General features: G+C 47.3%; 1 protein-coding gene across 1 annotated transcript in view; it reads right to left on the bottom strand.

Annotated features, from left to right (window-relative positions):
* LOC144762975 (exostosin-1a-like) overlaps positions 1-17,099 on the bottom strand; it is a 1,123,714-nt gene extending 1,106,615 nt beyond the window's left edge. The window contains exon 1 of the mRNA XM_078648290.1: positions 16,291-17,099. Coding sequence (XP_078504416.1) covers positions 16,291-17,099 — 809 coding nt within the window. The remainder of the gene's footprint in view (positions 1-16,290) is intronic.
* Positions 17,100-17,450: the final 351 nt, after the last annotated feature.

Raw genomic sequence — 17,450 nt, 5'->3', positions numbered from 1 at the left:
TTCATACAGCCCCATCACAGCTGTCTCTTAAACTGCTCCTTCCTTCATACAGCCCACCTGGCTGTCTCTTAAGCAGCCCCCTCCTTCATACAGCCCACCTGACCGTCTCTTAAACAGCCCCTCCTTCATACAGCCCACCTGGCTGTCTCTTAAGCAGCCCCCTCCTTCATACAGCCCACCTGACCGTCTCTTAAACAGACCCTTCTTCATACAGCCCACCTGACCGTCTCTTAAACAGACCCTTCTTCATACAGCCCACCTGACCGTCTCTTAAACAGACCCTTCTTCATACAGCCCCATCACAGCTGTCTCTTAAACTGCTCCTTCCTTCATACAGCCCACCTGGCTGTCTCTTAAACAGCCCCTCCTTCATACAGCCCACCTGGCTGTCTCTTAAGCAGCCCCTACTTCATACAGCCCACCTGGCTGTCTCTTAAACAGCCCCTCCTTCATACAGCCCACCTGGCTGTCTCTTAAGCAGCCCCCTCCTTCATACAGTCCACCTAGCTGTCTCTTAAGCAGCCCCTCCTTCATACAGCCCACCTAGCTGTCTCTTAAACAGCCCCTCCTTCATACAGCCCACCTGGCTGTCTCTTAAACAGCCCCTCCTTCATACAGCCCACCTGACTGTCTCTTAAGCAGCCCCTCCTTCATACAGCCCACCTGGCTGTCTCTTAAACAGCCCCTCCTTCATACAGCCCACCTGGCTGTCTCTTAAACAGCCCCCTCCTTCATATAACCCGCCTAGCTGTCTCTTAAGCAGCCCCCTCCTTCATACAGCCCACCTGGCTGTCTCTTAAGCAGCCCCTCCTTCATACAGCCCCCCTGGCTGTCTCTTAAACAGCCCCTCCTTCATACAGCCCACCTGGCTGTCTCTTAAGCAGCCCCTCCTTCATACAGCCCACCTGGCTGTCTCTTATACAGCCCCCTCCTTCATACAGCCCACCTGACCGTCTCTTAAGCAGCCCCCTCCTTCATACAGCCCACCTGGCTGTCTCTTAAGCAGCCCCTCCTTCATACAGCCCACCTGGCTGTCTCTTAAGCAGCCCCTCCTTCATACAGCCCACCTAGCTGTCTCTTAAACAGCCCCCTCCTTCATACAGCCCCCCTGGCTGTCTCTTAAACAGGCCCCTTCTTCACACAGCCCACCTGGCTGTCTCTTATACAGCCCCCTCCTTCATACAGCCCACCTGACTGTCTCTTAAACAGCCCCTCCCCCACACAGCCCACCTGGCTGTCTCTTAAACAGCCCCTCCTTCATACAGCCCACCTGGCTGTCTCTTAAACAGCCCCTCCTTCATACAGCCCACCTGGCTGTCTCTTAAACAGCCCCTCCTTCATACAGCCCACCTGGCTGTCTCTTAAGCCGCCCCCTCCTTAATGCAGCCCACCTGACCGTCTCTTAAACAGACCCTTCTTCATACAGCCCCATCACAGCTGTCTCTTAAACTGCTCCTTCCTTCATACAGCCCACCTGGCTGTCTCTTAAGCAGCCCCCTCCTTCATACAGCCCACCTGACCGTCTCTTAAACAGCCCCTCCTTCATACAGCCCACCTGGCTGTCTCTTAAGCAGCCCCCTCCTTCATACAGCCCACCTGACCGTCTCTTAAACAGACCCTTCTTCATACAGCCCACCTGACCGTCTCTTAAACAGACCCTTCTTCATACAGCCCACCTGACCGTCTCTTAAAAAGACCCTTCTTCATACAGCCCCATCACAGCTGTCTCTTAAACTGCTCCTTCCTTCATACAGCCCACCTGGCTGTCTCTTAAACAGCCCCTCCTTCATACAGCCCACCTGGCTGTCTCTTAAGCAGCCCCTACTTCATACAGCCCACCTGGCTGTCTCTTAAACAGCCCCTCCTTCATACAGCCCACCTGGCTGTCTCTTAAGCAGCCCCCTCCTTCATACAGTCCACCTAGCTGTCTCTTAAGCAGCCCCTCCTTCATACAGCCCACCTAGCTGTCTCTTAAACAGCGCCTCCTTCATACAGCCCACCTGACTGTCTCTTAAGCAGCCCCTCCTTCATACAGCCCACCTGGCTGTCTCTTAAGCAGCCCCCTCCTTCATACAGCCCACCTAGCAGTCTCTTAAACAGCCCCCTCCTTCATACAGCCCACCTGGCTGTCTCTTAAACAGCCCCTCCTTCATACAGCCCACCTTGCTGTCTCTTAAACAGCCCCTCCTTCATACAGCCCACCTGACTGTCTCTTAAGCAGCCCCTCCTTCATACAGCCCACCTGGCTGTCTCTTAAACAGCCCCCTCCTTCATACAGCCCACCTGGCTGTCTCTTAAACAGCCCCCTCCTTTATACAACCCACCTAGCTGTCTCTTAAGCAGCCCCCTCCTTCATACAGCCCACCTGGCTGTCTCTTAAGCAGCCCCTCCTTCATACAGCCCACCTGGCTGTCTCTTAAGCAGCCCCTCCTTCATACAGCCCCCCTGGCTGTCTCTTAAACAGCCCCTTCTTCATACAGCCCACCTGGCTGTCTCTTAAGCAGTCCCTCCTTCATACAGCCCACCTGGCTGTCTCTTATACAGCCCCCTCCTTCATACAGCCCACCTGACCGTCTCTTAAGCAGCCCCCTCCTTCATACAGCCCACCTGGCTGTCTCTTACACAGCCCCTCCTACATACAGCCCACCTGGCTGTCTCTTATACAGCCCCTCCTTCATACAGCCCAACTGGCTGTCTCTTAAACAGCCCCTCCTTCATACAGCCCCCCTGGCTGTCTCTTATACAGCCCCCTCCTTCATACAGCCCACCTGACCGTCTCTTAAGCAGCCCCCTCCTTCATACAGCCCCCCTGACCGTCTCTTAAGCAGCCCCCTCCCCCACACAGCCCACCTGGCTGTCTCTTAAGCAGCCCCCTCCTTCATACAGCCCACCTGACCGTCTCTTAAGCAGCCCCCTCCCCCACACAGCCCACCTGGCTGTCTCTTAAGCAGCCCCCTCCTTCATACAGCCCACCTGGCTGTCTCTTAAGCAGCCCCTCCTTCATACAGCCCACCTTGCTGTCTCTTAAACAGCCCCTCCTTCATACAGCCCACCTGGCTGTCTCTTAAACAGCCCCCTCCTTCATACAGCCCACCTGGCTGTCTCTTAAGCAGCCCCTCCTTCATACAGCCCACCTGGCTGTCTCTTAAGCAGCTCCTCCTTCATACAGCCCACCTGGCTGTCTCTTAAGCAGCCCCCTCCTTCATACAGCCCACCTGGCTGTCTCTTAAACAGCCCCCTCCTTCATACAGCCCACCTGGCTGTCTCTTAAACAGCCCCTCCTTCATACAGCCCACCTGGCTGTCTCTTAAGCCGCCCCCTCCTTAATGCAGCCCACCTGACCGTCTCTTAAACAGACCCTTCTTCATACAGCCCCATCACAGCTGTCTCTTAAACTGCTCCTTCCTTCATACAGCCCACCTGGCTGTCTCTTAAGCAGCCCCCTCCTTCATACAGCCCACCTGACCGTCTCTTAAACAGCCCCTCCTTCATACAGCCCACCTGGCTGTCTCTTAAGCAGCCCCCTCCTTCATACAGCCCACCTGACCGTCTCTTAAACAGACCCTTCTTCATACAGCCCACCTGACCGTCTCTTAAACAGACCCTTCTTCATACAGCCCACCTGACCGTCTCTTAAACAGACCCTTCTTCATACAGCCCCATCACAGCTGTCTCTTAAACTGCTCCTTCCTTCATACAGCCCACCTGGCTGTCTCTTATACAGCCCCTCCTTCATACAGCCCACCTGGCTGTCTCTTAAGCAGCCCCTACTTCATACAGCCCACCTGGCTGTCTCTTAAACAGCCCCTCCTTCATACAGCCCACCTGGCTGTCTCTTAAGCAGCCCCTCCTTCATACAGCCCACCTGGCTGTCTCTTAATCAGCCCCTCCTTCATACAGCCCACCTGACTGTCTCTTAAGCAGCCCCTCCTTCATACAGCCCACCTGACTGTCTCTTAAGCAGCCCCTCCTTCATACAGCCCACCTGGCTGTCTCTTAAGCAGCCCCTCCTTCATGCAGCCCACCTGGCTGTCTCTTAAACAGCCCCCTCCTTCATACAGCCCACCTGGCTGTCTCTTAAACAGCCCCCTCCTTCATACAGTCTACTTGGCTGTCTCTTAAACAGCTCCTTCTCCATAAGTCTTACTAGCTGCCTTTTAAATGGACTCAACCTTCGCACAGTCCACCCAGCTGCCCCTTCACCGACAGTCCCTTCATACGCTCTACGCTGAAGCCCCTCCGCCCCATACACCTCAGCCGGTACCTGTTCACAGCCCTCTCCTTTCCACAGTCCACCCAGCTGCCTCTTTGCAGGGCCCTGCTTCAGACAGCTGCTGAGTGCTGTCATGGAATGATGTCTTTGATGCTCTGGTTCCACTAAGAATCAACAAAAATGTAACATAAAGTAAAGCTGTGTGTGTTCTTGTGCATCATTAGTGCATTCTGACGTCATCAAGGTGAGCCACGCGGCATGTGTTCTTGAACTAAAAATAACCCGCTAAATGTGTGACGAATTGTTAATCCTATTTCTCCTTTATGGTATGTGATGCGTCTTGTGTTATAATGCCACACCCACTGGGTATCATAGCTTGGGTTGAATCGGTATTGCTGGTTAATTATTGCCCTTAATTTGCCTGCAGGGTACAATAAAATTGTTGCTCACAATGTTTCGGCTTAACAACAGTCAATGGTTCTTGGCTGGCTTCTCTTGAGAAAAATCCTGACTTAAGACTTTCGGTTTTCAGAGACGGCATTTAGGAGTCCTAAAGTTAGGACTCCTAACTTCTGTGAATACCGAAATGAGTAAGTGCCTTCTGTGAATACCGAAATGAGTAAGTGCCTTCTGTGAATACCAAATTGAGTAAGTACCTTCTGTGAATTCCAAAATGAGTAAAGTAAGTGCCTTCTGTGAATACCAAAATGAGTAAGTGCCTTCTGTGAATACCAAATTGAGTAAAGTAAGTGCCTTCTGTGAATACCAAAATGAGTAAGTGCCTTCTGTGAATACCAAAATGAGTAAAGTAAGTGCCCTCTGTGAATACCAAAATGAGTAAAGTAAGTGCCCTCTGTGAATACCAAAATGAGTAAGTGCCTTCTGTGAATACCAAAATGAGTAAAGTAAGTGCCTTCTGTGAATACCAAAATGAGTAAGTGCCTTCTGTGAATACCAAAATGAGTAAAGTAAGTGCCTTCTGTGAATACCAAAATGAGTAAGTGCCTTCTGTGAATACCAAAATGAGTAAAGTAAGTGCCCTCTGTGAATACCAAAATGAGTAAGTGCCTTCTGTGAATACCAAAATGAGTAAAGTAAGTGCCTTCTGTGAATACCAAAATGAGTAAGTACCTTCTGTGAATACCAAAATGAGTAAAGTAAGTGCCTTCTGTGAATACCAAAATTAGTAAGTGCCTTCTGTGAATACCAAAATGAGTAAACTAAGTGCCTTCTGTGAATACCAAAATGAGTAAACTAAGTGCCTTCTGTGAATACCAAAATTAGTAAGTGCCTTCTGTGAATACCAAAATGAGTAAAAAGTAAGTGCCTTCTGTGAATACCAAAATTAGTAAGTGCCTTCTGTGAATACCAAAATGAGTAAAGTAAGTGCCTTCTGTGAATACCAAAATGAGTAAGTGCCTTCTGTGAATACCAAAATGAGTAAGTGCCTTCTGTGAATACCAAAATGAGTAAAGTAAGTGCCTTCTGTGAATACCAAAATGAGTAAGTGCCTTCTGTGAATACCAAAATGAGTAAACTAAGTGTCTTCTGTGAATACCAAAATTAGTAAGTGCCTTCTGTGAATACCAAAATGAGTAAAGTAAGTGCCTTCTGTGAATACCAAAATTAGTAAAGTAAGTGCCTTCTGTGAATACCAAAATGAGTAAGTACCTTCTGTGAATACCAAAATGAGTAAAGTAAGTGCCTTCTGTGAATACCAAAATTAGTAAGTGCCTTCTGTGAATACCAAAATGAGTAAAGTAAGTGCCCTCTGTGAATACCAAAATGAGTAAGTGCCTTCTGTGAATACCAAAATGAGTAAACTAAGTGCCTTCTGTGAATACCAAAATTAGTAAGTGCCTTCTGTGAATACCAAAATGAGTAAAGTAAGTGCCCTCTGTGAATACCAAAACGAGTAAGTGCCTTCTGTGAATACCAAAATGAGTAAAAAGTAAGTGCCTTCTGTGAATACCAAAATGAGTAAGTGCCTTCTGTGAATACCAAAATGAGTAAACTAAGTGCCCTCTGTGAATACCAAAATGAGTAAGTGCCTTCTGTGAATACCAAAATGAGTAAAGTAAGTGCCCTCTGTGAATACCAAAATGAGTAAGTGCCTTCTGTGAATACCAAAATGAGTAAAAAGTAAGTGCCTTCTGTGAATACCAAAATTAGTAAGTGCCTTCTGTGAATACCAAAATGAGTAAAGTAAGTGCCTTCTGTGAATACCAAAATGAGTAAGTGCCTTCTGTGAATACCAAAATGAGTAAGTGCCTTCTGTGAATACCAAAATGAGTAAAGTAAGTGCCTTCTGTGAATACCAAAATGAGTAAGTGCCTTCTGTGAATACCAAAATGAGTAAACTAAGTGCCTTCTGTGAATACCAAAATTAGTAAGTGCCTTCTGTGAATACCAAAATGAGTAAAGTAAGTGCCTTCTGTGAATACCAAAATTAGTAAAGTAAGTGCCTTCTGTGAATACCAAAATGAGTAAGTACCTTCTGTGAATACCAAAATGAGTAAAGTAAGTGCCTTCTGTGAATACCAAAATTAGTAAGTGCCTTCTGTGAATACCAAAATGAGTAAAGTAAGTGCCTTCTGTGAATACCAAAATTAGTAAAGTAAGTGCCTTCTGTGAATACCAAAATGAGTAAGTACCTTCTGTGAATACCAAAATGAGTAAAGTAAGTGCCTTCTGTGAATACCAAAATGAGTAAGTGCCTTCTGTGAATACCAAAATGAGTAAGTGCCTTCTGTGAATACCAGAATGAGTAAACTAAGTGCCTTCTGTGAATACCAAAATGAGTAAGTGCCTTCTGTGAATACCAAAATGGTAGTAAGTTTAGGATTTTCTCTTAAGTTAGTTCTGTGAATCGGGCCCAATAATTGGATACTAATTCCTGTTTTCTTCTTTCACTATGGGCGCGCTTGATTCCCCTACAGCCTTTTGCACTGCACCGGAGGTGATCACAGATCCTTCCTGTTTCGATGTCTGGGCCAATAATCCCTTGTGTCCTCTCAGCAGGGCTTCATTTGTGAGAAAGTAAGTGCCAGGGCCCTTGTCAGAAGGCCACTGCAGTCTGCACCACCCTTTAACCCTGCCATGCTACCAACGGATGTATGACGTTACAACGCATGCTATTACAACGCATGCCTTTACGATGCAAGTTTTACAACGCAAGTCGTTACAACGACTTGCGTTGGGGGCGCTGGATAGTGAATAGTTTAATTTACTATTCCAACTCCAGTCCTCGTGGATAGTAGGGAAGGTGTTGGATAGTAAATTAAAACTATTCCCTATCCTAGAGCGCCCCCCCAGCGCAAGTCGTTGTAAAATTTGCGTTGTAATGGTTGCATCGTAAAGGTACTTCGTTGTAAAAGTTGCGTTGTAAACGATGTTCCCCCTACCAACAGCACTAACACAAGGACTAACCACCCCACTGCTACAAGTGTGACAATTCAGACTATTCCAGGCCTCAAAGCTATAGGGACGGCTTGGGTGGCAAAAGAATACCCGCCCTATTATTTGTGGACGATGCTTTATTAGTATCAAAAACCCCCAAGGGCTCAGAGACCGTCTTGAGCAAGTTTAACATAATATGTCTAGAACATGGATTGGCAATAAGACAAAATGTATAGCCGTCCGTCCCCTTAGAGGCTTCAGAGGATCAATAATATTGGAAGGGGAGGAGCTGCAGAAAGTGTCAGATGTTGATTACCGTGGCAGTCGCCTCTCTAGTGCAAATACGTGGATACCCAGGTTACAAAAAGCACCCTTATACTAAAGCACGGGCGGCAGCAATTATAAAATTTGCAAATAAGACCTTTTTTCACCCATTCTCCCCCCTTCTTGAGGTTTGGAGGGCCAAAGCTGTAGTTGACGCAACATATGGAGCAGATCTCGGGGGATATGGTCATCTAAAGCCCTTGAGGTGGCTGAGAATACATTTTTAAGAGAAGCCCTTAAACTGCCCCAAAGCACACCATTGATTTTTTTTATTATTATTTTTATTGACCAGCTATACAAAGTAAACTGCGGTGGCATTAGACATTGCAGCTCAGTAAAGAAACACAACAGCCGCCATCGACAAAGACCATGAAGAATACCCACACTGCGACATTGGACCACTACGGCAGCGTTAGGCAGGTCAATGGTAGACGCAACTGTGTCATTATTACTGGACATCACTATTAGTCCCATCCAGGGGTTCACAGATGGCTCCCCGTTACTCATTTCACTTACCCAATATTTTAGTCCATTTATTTGGACACCCCCTACCCGCATATACCACCCTCTCTGCCAGCATGCCCCAATCCAAGTCGTCCTTCCAGTCCCGCAAACTCTGGTTCAATTCGGATTTCCACATGCAAGCTATATTCCGCTTGGCCGCCACCAGTTCCAAAGTGACCAAGAGATGGTCAATTCAACAGAGGTCTGTTTCAGACCCGTTAGGTGAAAACGCCATGAGGATTTCTCATTCCAAGTATTTGAGAGACCCACAGCCCCTCCCAGTCCATGGGGCACAATTTAGCTACCTACAAAATACTACGTGATATTGTTTAATTGTATGTATTTACTAACGCATGCTTATTCGTTGCAGCGTCATTTAATGTCCTTATTTCTTCACCTTATTAACCCCTTGCATGCGGCCGCGATTCTGCGCCTGTGCGGCAAAATCACAAGTGGGCGGGTTCATGACGGCCCCCAGCCGTCATCAGCACACGAGCACCGCGGTGCATGACGGACGGGGGCCGTCATCAGCATGCAAGGGGTTAAGGTTACTTAGGAGTGGCGAGTAACGTTTCTGGGACCCCTCTAAAGTTTACTTTTAGGCCAGGGAGTAGAGAGGAAAACAATGAATACAATAGAAGAAGAGCTCCCTCGTGACCTTTGAATTATTTTTTCAGGGTACAACCTCTGGTTATCATGGGCATAAACACATTACAATAACATAATCTTTTTACTTTCTCATTTTTTTAAAAATTATTTTTTCATTCAGTTACTTCTTTTTCTCCATCATTATTCTAAGTTAAAAAAAATATATTTTCTTCATTTCAAATTGCTTTATTTCCATCCTAAATCACAATACAAATTCATAAATCCTATAACAATATATACATAACCTTATCGCCAGGTAGAGAACAACCCAAGCACAACACTCTCTCTCACTCATCCACATTCACAACTTCATCTATTCATATTCATAACACATTCTATTATTTTTCTATCTTTTGTCCAGTATGGAACCACTTTGATAAGATTTTACAAGGACTTGGTCAACGTGTTTCGGTGGAAAAAAACAGCAGTGAAGACCACCTTCATCAGGACCCGCCAGATAAATCAATAAGTGTTCTCTATAACCTGGAGATTTTTTATTCAAGTTAGAAATTCAGTCTTTCAACGTATCGCTTAGGAGATTATACCCTGTAGCGACCACAATTTTAGTTACTTCTCCAGTTATCCTCATGTAATAGCAAGGGGACTTCTATCTTTGTGTGTCCCACGTGACTAGCTCCACACCAGTAACTTCAATATCTCATAAGGACCAAAGACATCTGTAGTACGCTTGTGTCCGTTGTTTAGCAAATTTATCCTATGCAGGATAAGGAACCTTAAAATATTTCTCTCTTTTTTCTTTCTTTTGACCTTATTTTTTTATTTCTTCTCTGCCAACAGATATCTTCTATTATTCCGGGCTGTGTTCCATCCAATTGCTTTCTTAATCTACGTCCTTCTCCATAACCGCCCAACGTGTGGCAGCTCACTTCCTCGAGGAAGTGAGCTGCCACACGTTGGACGGTACTAGTAGTAGCCCCGTCGAGTCTGGCGCTTTTGAATTCTTTGGATTAACACGCTGTGCAGCTCACCACTTCGTAGGTGAGATATTGTGAAGTTTGCTCTTTGCTATATTACTAGCTATCACAAGACAGGAATGTTATATTATTCCTTGTTTTTATTCGATCTTTTGTTTCAGGTGTGTACATGCCGTGTAATTACTTCAGGGACACGCCTGTATTTTGAGGAAACTTATACTGGTCTATGCGCTATCCACTAGGTGAGAAGGTGACACTTTTCTAACTAGGTTGTAGCTTGCTATTCTTAGTGAGCTGCTTGTAGGCTCCATAGGACTTGGACATTTAGTTAACAAATTGATTCCTCATGGTCCTTTATAGGTCATTTCCTATGAGAGATTTACGTCCTATCTATGCAAACCAGAAGAGACGCCCTTATGTAATCTTTTTCATTAAGTGAGTATGATCAGGCTATTTTAGATAAATGCTAGCATTTAGGGCCTAACACGTTCTTATTTTTTTTTTTCTATGGGATTCAGTCCCTGATATCAGTCTCTCTTTTTGCAGTGATCACTGCATCACGAGAACCAGCGCACTTATTCGCCATCTATGAGATACATACTCCCTTCTAAGATCCATGTATGTGGTGTGGCTCACTGGTTCGAGGCGGCAGACCCGGGAGCAGAGGACGGCCCGGGACCAGGGTTCAATTTCCGACGCGGCAGGGTCGTGGACCAGGGTCAGCGGACTCGATAATTCTCGCCTCGGTGCCTACTCTAACCAGGGATCACACTCGGCAATTCTGGGCATTAGCTTGCCTCATCTCTACAACGGCCCCCCACAGACGCCAGGGACGCCTGGTTTCACCTTGGGGATTCCCAGTAGGGACTATCGCACAGGGATAGCCAGGACGGGTTCCCCAGCGGTCTACAGCGCCACGACGCCTCAGGGCAGCAGTGTGCTTTACAAGACACATACATACCAGTCGACATTATTCTGACCTAGAACTATGGGTGATGGACTGTGAGCACGTTTTTTCTTTATATGTTATTCAGTGCACTTGAGGTTTTCATTTTTTCATATTCTTTCAATCCAGATCTGGTATGAGTTGCTTATCTATTTTTCGTTCAATCACCTATCACACATCTTTTGGTGAAGCTTGGTCTATTTACGCTACTACTTAGCTAGTCTGTCATTTCCTAGATCAAATCCCTTGCACGAAAAATTTCTTTTAAGTTATTAGCATTGATGTTACTATGGATGCAACACGTATAAAATGACTTAATGTTGTTATTGATTCATTCACAGATAAGAAGACCCACTGCTTTTATATTGTACAGTTGTATATTTGTTTGTATTAATGTTGGCCCTGAGGAAGGTGATTTAAATAATCCTTTATCACCGAAACGTACGTAGGCCCCATATATCTGAGACCAATTCTTGGAGGAGCTAAACAAGCCGAGAACCAAAATAATCATTCCATGTTTAGAACAACTATGTATCAAATTATTGATGAAATGCATTGTTAATATGTCATGCTTCTCAGATATTGTGTCCTGTTGTTTGTTTTTTTAGCGTTTTTTGCACAGTATGAGAGTGAGTGTGAATGTCTTATTGGTGAGATAGTTCAGGATGATAGATATAAATGAATTTTTTTAGTGATTCTATTGTATTTGCTTAGCACTTGTTGGGGGTAGGTCTAATTGTTTTCTATGTTGCACAAATTGTTATCAATTCTGTCTGTCTCTATGACAAATTTTTCTTGACAATGAAATAAATACTTTATGTACAAAAAAAAGATAAATAAATATAATGACAAATAAAACACTAGTCTGAAAGTCTTTTATGTGTTGCATCCAATGAAAGGTATGGATTAACTCATTTTGAAAAGTATATAGGTCAGTTCAGAGGTCCTTTAGTGGTATAGTTCTCCTAGTTTATACCTCTTCCTCCCCCCTTTTTTTACTTCTGGTGTTTAAGATCACACATTGAGAAGGCACCATTTAGTGGGCAGTGACAGCACGCCATTGATTTTTAAACACGACCTAGATTTCCGGTCTATTTTTCCTCTAGCGCAAACCTATTCTGTTCTGGCTACGGACATACAGCCAGATTCATCATGGTCCCGATTTGCGAGTCCTTAATAGCGATTATTAAGGGATCGCTTTTAAGGACTCTCAAATCGGGATTCATGTAGAAATTGCAAAATAAATTGCGATTCCTACAGCCTCCTTATTTGCGATTAGCAAATTGCTAATCGCAAATAAGGAATAACTCCCCATTCATTCTAAAGGCCCATAGGAATGAATGGGGAGTCATTCCTTATTTGCGATTAGCAATTTGCTAATCGCAAATAAGATTGCGATTTCAAGGGTGCCAGGGGTGTCCAAAGGACACCCTGTAGCACCCCTGAAATGGAAATGTAGCCTGATGTTGCGCACACACATGTCGAAAGGACATGTGTGTGTGTAACATACCACTTAGAAAAGAAAAGTGCATTTTTCTAAGTTTCCGCTATTTACCACGAAGTCAGACTTCGCGGTAAATAGCGGCCGGAAATTGCGAATTCGCAAATTTTAAAAGTTTCATGAATTGCATTTAAGGAATCTCAAATAGAGATTCCTTAAATGCTATTCCTCGCTAAAATGCGAAATCTGTAATAGCGAATTTTGCATTTGGGATGATGAATCCCAAATGCAAAAATTGCGCTCGCAAAGGGCCAGATTCTCAGAATCTGTCCCTTTGCGAGCGCAATTTCCCTTGATGAATCTGGCTGTTAGTCAACTCCTGAACTGGCAGAATATAGGGTGGGATTAAGAGATGCTCTAGATAAATCACAAAGAGGTATTTTGATACCCGGGTTGGAGTACGTAAAAAAGTCCTTGTACTCTATGAATCTTCACGAGTATTGGTCGTCCCCTGAACTATTCCATCTTCCGCACATAAGAGACTGAAGGATATCTATTGGGAACTTGACGACCCTAACTTGTTCGGCGCTCACGACGAGCTCAGCTTGTCATGAGGCACAGTGGAGCTGTGCTCATGACAAGCTGAGCTCGTGATATCGGCCGTGGAACTGCCACACGCGAGGATAATTCCCCTCCTGTGCCGGGCGTTCCATTGAGCGGGCATGGTCATGACGAGCATAGCTCGTCATGAGCACAGCTCCACTATGCAGCATGACGAGCTGAGCTTGTCACAAGCACCGTGGCGCCGCGTGCACCCCCGCACCGTGGGAGAATTAGCCCCGCGGCGAAAGGGTTAAACTCTCCAAACAGGTAGGTTTGGGCCAAATGACTATTTTTTTAATAGGATTCAAGTCTGCCTCTTACTTTGAAAACTATATGAATGATTTTGATCCTCCATTCACAAAAGCTCCTTATAGAAGGATCAGGTTAGGCACTTTACCGCTTGCCACCTTAAGCGCTAAATGGAGTAGCGAACAAGGTGGCAGTAAAATATATCCTATCTGCAGAAGTGCTGAAGAAACTCCCGACCCCCTCCTCTTTTTATGCCTAAGGTATTATAAGCAGCGTAAGAGCTGGATTGCTCCTAGGGGTGGGCGTAATTTGCGTAATTGCTTTACGCAAAGCTCCGGGAAATGATAAAAAATCTCAGCGAACACGCAGACATTCCACGAACACACGGAATTGCTTGTTCGTGATGCTTTTTTCCTGTTCGCAATCGCTGTTTGCCTGCTTGGGGGGAAATATCTTTCGAACACACATTTTGAGAACTCGAACAAGCAAAAAAATTCACGGAGTCACGGAACGCAGAATTTTGGGCAACTTCGTGTTCTCCGCGGAACGCTAAATTACGCAAATTACGCGAGCGGAACGGAATTTACCGCCCAGGCCTAATTGTTCCCCTATGCTGCCTTTTAGCGGTTGCTCAAAACAGGATAGCGATAAGATTTTGTAGAACAGACACGTCATTGTCTTCTCCATTGCTCAATATTTGGAGAGCAGACGGTCAATTTACAAAGAATTGGCTCTCGTGCCTTTTCTTTGCCCTCTGCCTTATGCAAATCCCCCTCCATGTGCATCATGGTTTTATTGATTTTAGAACTTGTGCTTTTATTCATATGTAAACTGTGGCACTTTATTCAGCTAGAATGTCTTGTGAGCCTGGGAAGAGTATGTAATACCAGCTTTATCCCAGTATTGAGACTTTCGTTGTTCCACGATGGATACATTCTGTGCTTTGGGTGGCAAATGTATTATGCACACACCTAGCAATGCATTTCATTGGGGCTTCCACTTTTTAAAGTTAATGATCCCGGCCTGAAGCTTTTACAAACACTTTTACTACAGCATGATATGTATGAACAGCCCTCTTAGCATGACGGACCGTGACAGGTTTTTGTCTCTGGTCGTGTTTGTACATTTGATCTGTGTCCCCAGGCCCAGGGTGGACACTTCTATGCATATTTCATGCTTGGTATCTGTATATTTTTCAGCTTTCATTGCACTGTGTTTCATTTTATAATTATTTTAATTGTACTACGTTTATGAACATTGGCCGAAATAAAGTAAAGAATAAAAGTAAAGGAAGGCGGGAATTAGTTATTTTTATGTACATTGAATCATTAAACAACTGTTGTGCTCATTCCAAAATTAGACAAACAGCACTGCCACCTCATTGACTATCACAAGCGCCGGTGTTGACTATTAAGTGCTGGTACCGAGCACCGGAAACCGCCGGCTCAAATTAAGCAACTGCTCCTCTGCTCGGGGAAGTATGAGGCCAATCCTGCTGTTATTGTTTAGCTCCGAGCACGTGTGCAGCATTGACCCCTCCTCTGGAATGGAGGTCTCGCACTGCATCATGGGAATGACTTCAGATAGCTACTTGTCAGGCACCACTGGAGAAATTCGGGGGTGAGAACAGGAGGGGAAGTGTCAGCCAGTCCGATTCCCTGGGTACCCCTGTAGGAGAGAGTCTGTGTGAGGCGTTCTCATACTGGAGAGAGTGGGACCGGAAACACTCAGAGGCAGTGTGACGAACCTGTGACTCGCCGCCAAGTGCCCTCACATGAACTCTGTGCCATGCATTCTGCAGCGCCCTATGCACAACCTGCCCCTTCTCCTTGCTGGGTAGAGAGCACTGTTAACCGCCCATCAATAGAGTCAATGTATCTTGTTCGAACATTATGTGCCATACATTTGAGCCCTGAAGAAGTCTTTCAATAGACGAAACATGTTGGCTATGTTCTATGGAATTGTGGAGTACATCCATTGATGAAAAATAAAGTGAAAGCTGCATTCGAAAATACACACTACGGAGTTGGACAATTCTTCTTTATTGTGCTGTTAATTTGTGGACCTTAACATGAAAAATCGATATTGATATATATGAGTGCTGAAACCTTTTGCAGTCCAATTTGTTGTGGGACTTGGTCCTACGTTGTGGGGAGGGTAGAGGGAAGTACTCCTTGGTTTCGTGCACCATGTGTTACTTTAGGGCACAATTCAATGTGTTGTGTGCTGTCTCATATAGCCTCTGCCCTCTGTTTGTGTGTATTGAAGAGCACGTGCACAGGAAGCTTGCTCCTTGTGCGGCTGATCCCTACACCCCAGCCTTGATGCATAGCCTTACCTATGCCCTGGCACCGTGGCACAGTCCTTGCCCACCGAAGTGTGGTCCTGCTGGCACCGCTCACCCTGGTGCCACCCCCACAGCAGTACCCTCTCTAGCTCCTCTCCTGTGCCCTGTCCATCCCTCCAGTCGCGGCGCGCTCACAGGTGAGTGTGATGCCAGCCTGGCCCTCACCCGGAGTACTGCGCAGTGCCATGTGGGAATCAGTGGCTACATTGTAAAAAAACATACCTGCCACGGTCTCGTCGGCGGCTCAATGCATCTTGCCCTTCCCATTGCCCCTGCCAGGGCTGACAGTGAAACCCACTAACCACGCACTGCCACAAGTGGGACTATTCAGACTATCCCAGACCCCCATAGCGATAAGAATGGCGTGGGAGGCAGATACAAGTCATTGTAATGTATATAGATTTAATAAACAACTGGTGTGCAGATCTCTAAATTAGATGGACAGCGCCAACACGCTGCAAACTGTCATAAGTATCGGTGTCAACAATGAAGTTCTGGCGCCGAGCACCGGAAAACACCGGCTCAAATTAAGCACTGGCATTGCTCGTCCTGATGCCACTTCCAGAGCCTGGGGCTGTGCCTGGAGGTGGTGGGCATCAGCAGTGCTCTGCCTAGGCTATCTCCTGCCCCCTGGCCCGAGCTCCAGCCGTGCTGAAGGGGGGTGCCATGCCTGGCCCTTACCTGGAGTACTCGGCGTTGTCCCGCGGGCACCGCTCGTCCTGGTGCCGCTCCCAGTCCCGGCCGTGCCTGCAGGTGGTCAGCAGCAGCATGTCCTGCCCGTTGTGCAGGTGGTGCAGGGCATTGCGCGTCTCGGAGCCGATGCCCGTCAGGTAGCGCTTGCCCTTGAAGACCAGCAGGTAGCGCCTCGCCGTGGGCAGGAGGCTCGCGGCGCCCTGCGTCCCGCCGCGCTCCGGGTGCTCCCGAGGGAAGAGCGGCAGGGACACGTCGAAGCCCGGCCTGTGGGCGGCGGTGCCCAGGCTGGCACGGGCGAGCATGGCATGGCCCAGCTCCAGCCCCAGCTCGTCGCCGTAGTCCGGCCAGCTGCCCGAGTAGAGGTTGAAGAGGAGGTGGTTGCGGCCCCCGTGCCACAGGGGCAGGCCCTGCAGGCGCGCCCGGGCGCCCGCCACATACTCCGCCGAGAGCCGGTCCCGGTCCAGGGTGTCCACTGTGGGCACAAAGAGGCAGGCCCGGCCGGGGTCCGGGGTGTAGAAGCGAGAGGCCTGCAGGGCCCCCAGCACCTTCCGGTAGGTGCTGGAGGGTGGCGGGGCGTCCCCGGCAGGAGGGTACACGTACACCCAGAAGCCCCTGCGCTGGCACAGGCTGAAGTCAAAGCAGTTCTGCATCTGGCATTGCCCAGCCCTGGCATGCTGCTGCTCCCTTTGCGGTGCCAGGGGCTGCTGCACGGGGTCCCTCTCTGAGTAGCTGCCCAGGGGCACAGTCCAGAGGGGCCAGCGGTGGGGGTCTCCGGGGGCAGCCTCTACCCAGGGCATGGAGTGGAGGTGGTGGGAGGAGGGGGTGGAGGTCGGGCCTGGGGTCTGTGCCCCTTGAAAGTAGCACCCACCCAGCAGCAGGCAGCAGCAGGCTCCCAGACTCAACACCAGCAGCAGGTACCTCCTCTTAGCCTGCATGGGTACTAACGGGCACTGAGGGCACGGGAGGGCATGGGGCGCACTTGGGGTAAGCGGCGGGTCACTGTCTGGTGCCACTTTGAGACTGTGCAACAGGCAGGCACTGTTCACTGCCTGCTATAGAACTGTGAAATGAAGGTTAATTGCACGTGACCCGCCTGTGTGTCTTGATAGAATGTGCCATGGTCCAGTACCAATGCGCAATTGCGCACT

This window comes from Lissotriton helveticus, chromosome 6, assembly GCF_964261635.1.
Source record: "Lissotriton helveticus chromosome 6, aLisHel1.1, whole genome shotgun sequence".
NCBI classification, from domain to species: Eukaryota; Metazoa; Chordata; class Amphibia; order Caudata; family Salamandridae; genus Lissotriton; species Lissotriton helveticus.
Note: the sequence above shows the minus strand (reverse complement) of the source record. Positions and strands in the feature narration are given on the sequence as shown.